This window comes from Rhinoderma darwinii, chromosome 12, assembly GCF_050947455.1.
Source record: "Rhinoderma darwinii isolate aRhiDar2 chromosome 12, aRhiDar2.hap1, whole genome shotgun sequence".
In the NCBI taxonomy this organism is placed as follows: domain Eukaryota; kingdom Metazoa; phylum Chordata; class Amphibia; order Anura; family Rhinodermatidae; genus Rhinoderma; species Rhinoderma darwinii.
The window spans coordinates 3,165,588-3,175,842 of record NC_134698.1 but is presented as its reverse complement, the minus strand read 5'-3'; the positions used below and the strand labels follow the sequence as shown (position 1 = coordinate 3,175,842).

The window sequence follows — 10,255 nt, the reverse complement described above, 5'->3', positions numbered from 1 at the left end:
CATATCACTGCACCTCCATATCACTACACCTCCATATCACTGCACCTCCATATCACTGCACCCCTCCATATCACTGCACCCCTCCATATCACTGCACCCCTCCATAAGTACATCTCTATAGAGCTACACATACATCTCTCATCCTCTCCTCACACGATTTCAGACCAACGAACCCCGCGCTACATACACCTAGTGACATCACTTCCGGCGCCTCCCCTGCAGTCATGGAGACCACTACCAGCGCCGGATGTAGCCGTTACCTAGACAACTGTCAACAACAAACGCGGCAGACGGGAGCCGGGTGAGCACAAACATGGTGAGAGGAGAGTGACGGCTGTACATATATATATATTATACCGGGTCACTATATATATATATATATATACAGATCATACATAATACATTATATATTATCTATCTCATATCTATCTCATATCTATCTATCTATCTATCTACCTCATATCTATCTATCTCATATCTATCTATCTCATATCTATCTATCTATCTATCTATCTATCTATCTATCTATCTATCTATCTATCTATCTATCTATCTATCTATCTATCTATCTATCTATCTATCTATCTATCTCATATCTATCTATCTCATATCTATCTATCTCATATCTATCTATCTATCTATCTATCTATCTATCTATCTATCTATCTATCTATCTATCTATCTATCTCATATCTATCTATCTATCTCATATCTATCTATCTATCTATCTATCTATCTATCTATCTATCTATCTATCTATCTATCTATCTATCTATCTATCTATCTATCTATCTCATATCTATCTATCTCATATCTATCTATCTATCTATCTATCTATCTATCTATCTATCTATCTATCTATCTATCTATCTATCTATCTATCTATCTATCTATCTATCTATCTATCTATCTCATATCTATCTATCTACCTAATCTATCTCATATCTATCTATCTATCTATCTATCTATCTATCTATCTATCTATCTATCTCATATCTATCTATCTCATATCTATCTATCTATCTATCTATCTATCTATCTATCTATCTATCTATCTATCTATCTATCTCATATCTATCTATCTATCTATCTATCTATCTATCTATCTATCTATCTATCTATCTATCTATCTATCTATCTATCTATCTATCTCATATCTATCTATCTATCTATCTATCTATCTATCTATCTATCTATCTATCTATCTATCTATCTATCTATCTATCTATCTATCTATCTCATATCTATCTATCTATCTATCTATCTATCTATCTATCTATCTATCTATCTATCTATCTATCTATCTATCTATCTATCTATCTATCTATCTATCTCATATCTATCTATCTATCTATCTATCTCATATCTATCTATCTATCTATCTATCTATCTATCTATCTATCTATCTATCTATCTATCTATCTATCTATCTATCTATCTATCTCATATCTATCTATCTATCTCATATCTATCTATCTATCTCATATCTATCTATCTATCTATCTCATATCTATCTATCTCATATCTATCTATCTCATATCTATCTATCTCATATCTATCTATCTATCTCATATCTATCTATCTATCTCATATCTATCTATCTATCTATCTATCTATCTCATATCTATCTATCCCATATCTATCTATCTCATATCTATCTATCTATCTATCTATCTATCTATCTATCTATCTATCTATCTATCTATCTATCTATCTATCTATCTATCTATCTATCTATCTATCTATCTATCTCTTGCTAGGAGCCTATAGACTATAATGGGTGTTTAGTGTAACGTCGCGGAGTACATATTACACGCAGCGGATAGCACGTTTATGGCGTATCCTGGGACATATATATGACCCCTGTATATAACACCTCCATTTCTAGAAGTGAATTACTGAATATTTTGTCATTAATGAATCTTCTTCTGTTATCATCAGGAGACATGTAGATATAAATAATGGCAGCTGGGGGGAGGGGGGATTCAGATTTCCGTAGAATTCCGGGCCACCCCATTAATGACATATAACATGAGTGAGGGTCTCTGTTCTGGCGCCCCCTGCTGTCACGTACCCCACATTTCTCACACACGATCGCCGGATCATTCTCTGTCCTCTGAATTCTCTTTGCAGCCAGAAAGTGTCCTGGGGTCGATCAGCTCCGGCTCTAATGGATCCCACCGGTCAAAAGCCCGGAAATACCGGACCAAGGCCCTGAGCTCAGAGATTGATGAGAGTCTGTTTGGGGTGAAGGTCAGTAATGGAGTTCCCGCTGACAAAAAAGCTACAGGAAGCACCGCCAGGGAGGTGGACCACTCCCAATCACAATCTATGGGTCATTATCTCCATCTGATGGGGGTGGTAGTATCAGTGTAGGAGCGGATCTGCAGACAGAGGGTCGGGGAGGTGCTGGTGGAGCGTCTTTGGTATCCACCATCAATATTTTGAGTATGGGGACTCTGTGTAGTCACCAGATGAGTCAATCACCGGTTGCTAGGTAACAGACGAAACATATTCAGTGGATCCTGGAAACGTCAGCGCATAAAAATGATTCATCAGGAAGCCGAATAAATGAATCAATACAACGGCAATGGGGAACCGGTTCTGGATTTAGGGTGGAGATGCCCTTTAAGTTATCCCTCTAAGCTCGGCACCCGAAACGCTATCGATATTTTTATTATAGGAAATCATTTTAATGTTGATTATTTATTTTCCTATAAAAGAAGGCACCAAAAAATGACGCTCCGATTGTGCAGAAGGGCGAAACCGGACGACGTCAAACTCTGTCAGCGCCGACACGAGGTCACAAGCCCGAGACCATCCGGATCATCACCAGCGACCTGATCCGAGACCTTATGTAAGTTATAGTACAGCATCCCCTACACAATCATTATGGGCGCCATGGGCATCTGTGACCCTTGCCAGACATTTTATGCCGCATTGCTTATTGGCAGCGTGCCCTCCGAGGACCCCTCCGGCCTGTCCCTAATCATGACCTACCAGGATTTCCGTCGCATCAAGGCAAGAGCGCGGGTGATGACCAAGGAGGAGCGGGAGAAGGCCATGCAGGCTATGAAAGACGACAAGGAGGCGGCCATTGTAAGACACGTCCCTTACTCTATAGAACTGGATTCATAGTAAATGTTTATAGACTTGGGGGGCAAATCTCACACTAACGGGGGGCAATGACGGTCTGTGCTCGATGGCAGGAAGCAGCGAATGAACGAAAGAACTTCATGAAACAAAAGGAGATGCTGCGTAAGAAGAACGAGAAGCTGAGCGACCTGGAGGAGGAGGCCCAGCAGAGGGCGCAGTACCTGCTCCAGAGGGCCAACGCCATGCGCATGGAACAGGAGGATGAAATAAAAAAACTCAATGAGGTGAGCGCAAACACTGGGGAAGGGGAGAGTGCCCCCCCAAAAAAAGATTTTAAAGGGATTTTCCGGGACTTTGATCTTGACATCAATATCAAATCGGTGGGGGTCCGGCTCCCGGCACCCCCACTGATCAGGTGATTGAAGAAGCTGCACCGCTCCACAACCTCTTCAATGTTGACCAGGCACAGCGCCATACATTTGGTAGTGGCTGTGCCTGGTATTGCAGCTCAGTCACATTCATTTGAATAGGACAGTGCTGAAGAGAGCTGCAATACCAGGCACAGCCACAACCAAATGTACGGCGCTGTGCTTGGTAAACAATAAAGAGGCCGCATCGCTTACCAGAGCACCAGCTGATTGCGGGGGTGTCGGGAGTCGGACCCCCACCGATCTGATATTGATGACTTATCCTAAGAAAGTCCATCAATAATAAAGTCCCAGAAAAGCCCTTCAAGTAAAGAAAGAATAAAAAGGAGAGGAATTATATACACTAAATATTGGGATTTTTCCAGCTACAGATATCCCAGCATGCCCCGCCAGGCAATGTATAGTTTATTATCCCCGGGTCAGTAAAACCACGTTGTCCTGTCACCAACAGATGATTCTGAACGCCAAGTGCCACGCTATCCGTGACGCCCAAATTCTAGAGAGAGATCTGATCTACAAGGAGCTGGGGGAAGAGGACAAGAGGCTGGACCAGATGATGGAGGTGGAACGGCAGAAATCCATCACCATGCAGGAGGAGATTGAGGAGAAGCGTAAACTGGAAAAGATCAGGTATTGGTCACAGCTGCCGTATAGAAGGGGAGGGAACCGCCGTCCATATTCCACTTTTACCCGGTGACCCTACAAATTCTTATGGGGGAAATGCGCTTCATATTTATACACAAATAGCTCTCCGACTGAAGGAAGAAAACCGTCTCTCTAGTGCCACCTATAGGTCACTATCCTGTAAGTCAATATTGACCCTTTATAGAGCCCTGAATCCTAACTGTAGGTGGGTGCCTCTAGCCAATCCAGAGCCCCCTATCTGTAGTCAGGACTGTTTCGGGGTGGCTGCTCCTCATTGGCACAGAGTAGGGCTCTGATTGGCTGAGTGAGATGCCTTTGAGTTATGGCTGGGCGATTATTATCAAAATCACAATTAATTGAACATGTGACCTCGATTACGATTAATGAAGGATTATTTAGACCACGCCCCTTTTATATTTGTATTTATTAGCATGCCACGCTATTGAATTAATAGGTATCCCCCTGAACCTGTTGTATACTACTGTTTATAATATACCCCGTGCCACTGCCCCCACATAGTATAATGCCCCTCTGTGCCCCCCACACAGTATAATACCCCCCACACAGTATAATGCCCCTATAGCTGCCCCACACATGATAATGCCTCCACAGCTGCCCCACACAGTATAATTCCCACCTAACTGCCCCCACACAGCATAATGCCCCTATAGTTGCCCCACACAGCATAATGCCCCTATTGTTGCCCCACACATGATAATGCCCCTATAGCTGCCCCCACACAGTATAATGCCCCTATAGTTGCCCCCACACTGTATAATGCCCCTATAGTTACCCCCACACAGTATAATGCCCCTATAGTTGCCCCCACACATGATAATGCCTCCACAGCTGCCCCCACACAGTATAATTCCCACCTAACTGCCCCCACACAGTATAATGCCCCAAAGTTACCCGCACACAGTATAATGCCCCTATAGCTGCCCCACACAGTATAATGCCCCTATAGTTGCCCCACACAGTATAATGCCCCTATAGCTGCCCCACACAGTATAATGCCCCTATAGTTGCCCCACACATGATAATGCCCCTATAGTTGCCCCCACACAGTATAATGCCCCTATAGTTGCCCCCACACTGTATAATGCCCCTATAGTTGCCCCCACACAGTATAATGCCCCTATAGTTGCCCCCACACATGATAATGCCTCCACAGCTGCCCCCACACAGTATAATTCCCACCTAACTGCCCCCACACAGTATAATTCCCACCTAACTGCCCCCACACAGTATAATGCCCCAAAGTTACCCGCACACAGTATAATGCCCCTATAGCTGCCCCACACAGTATAATGCCCCTATAGTTGCCCCCACACATGATAATGCCTCCACAGCTGCCCCCACACAGTATAATTCCCACCTAACTGCCCCCACACAGTATAATGCCCCAAAGTTACCCGCACACAGTATAATGCCCCTATAGCTGCCCCACACAGTATAATGCCCCTATAGTTGCCCCACACAGTATAATGCCCCTATAGTTGCCCCACACAGTATAATGCCCCTATAGTTGCCCCACACATGATAATGCCCCTATAGTTGCCCCCACACAGTATAATGCCCCTATAGTTGCCCCCACACTGTATAATGCCCCTATAGTTGCCCCCACACAGTATAATGCCCCTATAGTTTCCCCCACACATGATAATGCCTCCACAGCTGCCCCCACACAGTATAATTCCCACCTAACTGCCCCCACACAGTATAATGCCCCAAAGTTACCCGCACACAGTATAATGCCCCCACAAAGAATATGCTTCCATAGTTCTTAATAAAAAATAATAAAATAAATACTCACCTAACCCCGTACCCGTGGAGGAGATCCCTCTGCTCCTCCGGTCTGTGCTCTCTGTGTGGCTCGGCGTAGACAGGTGATTACATCACTACATCGCGCCTGTCGTGCCAGTCCGCTCATGGCTGGTGTTACATAGTGAATGGTGGAGCAGGGAGCTGACGGCTCTCTGCTCCACCATCGGGTTCAACTGTTTCTACGTCCTGAGAACACAGATACTGTTTGAATTGGGACATAACCGAACAAAAAAAAAAATACGCAAGATGACGTCTGTAATCGGCCCTGAATTTCGGTTTTGATTTTTTTTTCGATTATTTGCCCAGCCCTACTATGAGTCATGTTTTAAGGATCTATAAAGGGTTGGGACATTGACTCACAGGGGTGGCTACCTATAGATGGCACTAGAGAGACAGTTTTCTCCCTTCTGGAGTAGAGAAAATATGTTAATATGCATATATTTCCCAGAAAGCATTGCCTACACCAGCTGTGTCTCCACGAGGAAAATCAGTACCTTCTAATATTTACATTTATATAAATATTAACGATACAATCAATTTGTTGCTCTTATTCTGTGCTGATCTTGAGCTACATCCTGTTTTATCCTCCAGAGCTGCATTCAAAATTCTGGTTTCCATTTCTCAGACTCTAAAGATTCCCGCACTCATTAGATGAAATCCAAATCCACGTAATTCAGTGGGACCGGCCGAATATCTAATGTGTATGGGGGTGTCCTGACTCATCCCCGATTGTAAATGCCGGGGCAGAGAAGAATCGGGCTTGTTGGATTTCAACATGCCCGATCCTTTGTTCCCGTAGAAGACAAGCCGCTGCCAGAGGTGATTGACAATGGCTTATTCCACATTGAATACACATCACGCTCGGCTCGTATGTGTAAGCAGGGGTCGGAAAAAATATCTAGGGGTCGAACGAGCGTTCAGCCGACAGCTATCTAAAGTGTATGGCCATGTTAAAGCCACAAATCTGATCATAGCCCTCTCCTGCTTTAGTGTATGCTCTGCTGTGGTGCATTATGGGAGATGTTGTAGTACCATAACTTACATTTCCCATAATGCACTGAGCCATATAGTGCATTGTAGTAGTCACCAGAGCTGTTAGGGCGCCACCAGCAGAATTGTGAATGCAGCTCTGAATGTGATGTAACTCCGGATCAGCACAAGATATTTATCTGTAGACTGGTCCGGTAAGATCTTGCACCTTCTACACTTTAGAGCAATTTGTAACTTTTTCTTTCCAGAGGAAAATTTCATATCATCCAACAGATGGAAGAAAACGAGCAATCGAGGATCCTGGAGGAGGAGCAGAGAGACCAAGAAGCTCAGCAGATGCTTCAGTATCTGGAGGAGCTTCAGATGGACGATTACAAGGTGAGCGGAGATAAGCAGTGTGGACGGCACTCCAGCTATTCACTTCATCAGGGCTGTGGGTGGGCAGGGTGATCTGGGTAAGCAAGCCGAGGGTTAGGTCAGACAAGGGAGGCCACTGTGACTCGGACGCCCAATGAGCCACATACACCTGGAGCCGGCCATGCACTGATCCTGTCCTGATTAGTTATGCAGCATTATATCACATTTACCAATCAGGAAGCAGGAAAGCTGGGTGACAACTCCTGCGGGAGAAGAATTAAAGGAAACTTACTGCGCTATGACGTTCGTACTGATTGACCCGAGGGCATTACAAGTTTGGTAAAGAGTGGGGGGGACAATGCGGTCCAGGCGGACCAGAACCAGTCTCTAAATCCGGTTTCACTGATTTTTTTTGGGTTTTCGCCAGGACATGGAAAAGAAAAAACAAGAACAGCTGGAAATCCAGGCAGAGATCAAACGGATCAACGTGGAGAATGAGAGGAAGAGGATCGAGAGGAAGGAGCAGGAGCGGCTGGCAGATCTGCGCGTGGTGGAATACACCAAGCAGAAATTGGTAATAGGGGATACAATTAGAGGGACAGTCCACTTTGGAAAGTTTTCAATGAGATTAGCTGACCTTTATATATGTGGAGAGGGGTGGCCCAAAGTGGTCACCAACCTCACCCAACCTTCAAATGCCCTTCTAGGTTATCGGGGCCTCCATTTGTGAGACCCCTGTGATCGGTGTCTGGCAAGTGAACCCGCAACCAGTTAGAGACTTTTCTGTTCAGATTTGTATTCAGAAATGTACGTCCTCTCTCGCTGCAGGGTCAGGGTCCCCCTATTCTGGGGATAAGTGCGGGTCCAAGTTGTGGGACCTGCGTCTATCAGACATTTAGGGCGTATCCTATGGCAATACCCCAATAAGATGGCAATACCCCATTAAGACGCTGTTTTTTGGCCTTCTACTCAAAGTTTAAAGCAATCTCATGTTCCTTCTACCTACAGTGGATTATCAATGTGTCTTGACTCATTTACACAGGCTCGAGAAGCAGAATATGAGGCGGAGCAGGAAAAAATAAAGAAGGAGAAAGAAAAGGAAGTCACTCGCCTCCGAGCATTGCAGGAAAGAGCCCGGGACCACCGCTCGGAGCAGGTACTGGCCGTGTGTATATAACTCTATCAGGTCGCTGACTTATAAACCTCGGCATAAGGGTCAGAGGTTATTGTTCTACCAACCAATCGCTTCTTTAGCAGAACTTTTAGATGAAGCGTCAATCAGGAGGATGGTGGCACATATCACGCCGGCACATATACCTATTACCAAATGGGGTGTCCTGTCTCTTCGTGAAGCAGTTCTCGGTAGATCATGTGAGACACTTCTTGGACTCCTCAGAGGGTCATAGGCGGCCCCCAATCCCCCATTAGGCACTTTTGTGAGCTTTTTGGTGGATTTGGCTGGTCCAGAGATCTATGTGGGTGTGAAGAGGATATCCAGCCAAGTCAAGACCTATCTGAAGATAAGTTAAGGTGGCTTTAGACCTTAGATAGCTGTCGGTCAAACGAACGTCTATAACTATTCCTTCCGACTCCCCCATACACATATGTTTTCAATGTGAAGAAGGGAATGGCGTCTACCATCGGGGGAGAGTCGGTACACTCCTATGCACATTAGATGGTCGGCTGGTCCAGCGTAAATCGGCGGGTTTGGCCAACATTTATCTAAAGTGCGTAGTCCATGATCAGTGGTGATCCGTGATCTTGGACTTCACCGATGTGGTCTTGGATAGGTCTCTATGGCGAGTTTAGAGGATCACTTTTGGTGGATGTCTCTTTTACGAAAAGTGAAAGAATTTTCTAGTATGTCTCATGTTCCAGGACGCTCTCCGGGCCAAGAGAAACCAAGAAGCCATGGAAAGATCCTGGCGTCAGAAAGAAAAGGAGGAAGCGGTGAAGCAATCAGAGATGAACTCCACCTTGAAGAAGACTCGCCTGGAGCAGGTGGCTCAGAAGGAGCACTTCTTGGCCGTGCAGGCCCAGCGGGACAGGGCAGAATTTGACAGGGTTTTACGGTATGCAGAACGATTGCTGGAGCTCTTACGGGTTATGGATAGTGAGGTGCAGCTCCTTCATTGTCCTTCCCACCGCAGGGTCCAACGAGAGCTGATGGAGAAAGAGCACAAGGAGCAGGAGGACAAGGCCGATGAGTTGATGAAGCACGCAGGAGAGCTGAGGCGTCAGGTGCGGGAGAATGAGCAGAAGCAAGTCGTAGACCGTATGGCCCACTTCGACGAGGGGAAGAGGCTGGACGAAGAGGCTCGGCAGCGCAGGACACGTCTGGATGAAATAAAATTAAAGAAGCTGGAAGAGCTGCGGTGAGTAGGAGAGACAGGACGCCATAATACAGCGATAAGGCTGACTATGCGGCGGCCATCTTGAATGCAAACCAGACATGCGTTGGAAGCGCAGTGCGGAAAAGCTTCAGGTTTACGATTTAGTCGTTGACTATTCATCTTGTTCTCTTTCAGAATGGCCGGGCTCCCTGACAAGTACTGCTCGATGGTTGCACGAAAAGCTGATGCTCCACTCACTTCTGTCCACTAAGGAGTAGGGACCCCCAGATCATTCAGGATTGTGTCACTTGCCACTAAAGAGTCTTTTACGTTTTATCTGTATCTGACCAACAATATACACATTTATCTGACGACTGTTTTTCTTGTCCGTGCAGTTTGTCTATAGACTGTCATGACTTATTCTACCTGCAGGGGGCAATGCTGGAAAAAAGTAATCATTTATTGTAGCTCAGGAGCGGCGATCAGCTAAGAAGTGACCGCACGCAATGTATTATTATAAAGCAGATATCTGAAAGATAAAAACTAGATGTCACCAACAACTTGTTTGCTATATATCCT

At 45.1% G+C, this 10,255-nt stretch overlaps 1 protein-coding gene across 2 annotated transcripts; it reads left to right on the top strand.

The window, feature by feature from the left end:
• The first annotated feature begins 208 nt into the window (after positions 1–208).
• CFAP45 (cilia and flagella associated protein 45) lies at positions 209–10,236 on the top strand. Of its 2 annotated transcripts, XM_075844755.1 has the most exons (12): positions 209–316; positions 2,134–2,253; positions 2,724–2,857; positions 2,955–3,099; positions 3,210–3,380; positions 3,976–4,154; positions 7,235–7,364; positions 7,771–7,917; positions 8,386–8,499; positions 9,222–9,415; positions 9,494–9,718; positions 9,872–10,236. In XM_075844755.1, the coding sequence occupies exons 1-12, from the start codon at positions 314–316 to the stop codon at positions 9,945–9,947; spliced, it is 1,638 nt and encodes a 545-aa protein (XP_075700870.1). In that variant the 5' UTR covers positions 209–313; the 3' UTR covers positions 9,948–10,236. The 2 variants fall into 2 exon arrangements, with proteins under 2 accessions (XP_075700870.1, XP_075700871.1); XM_075844756.1 differs by lacking the exon at positions 2,134–2,253 and having other exon boundaries at positions 259–316.
• The last annotated feature ends 19 nt before the right edge of the window (positions 10,237–10,255 follow it).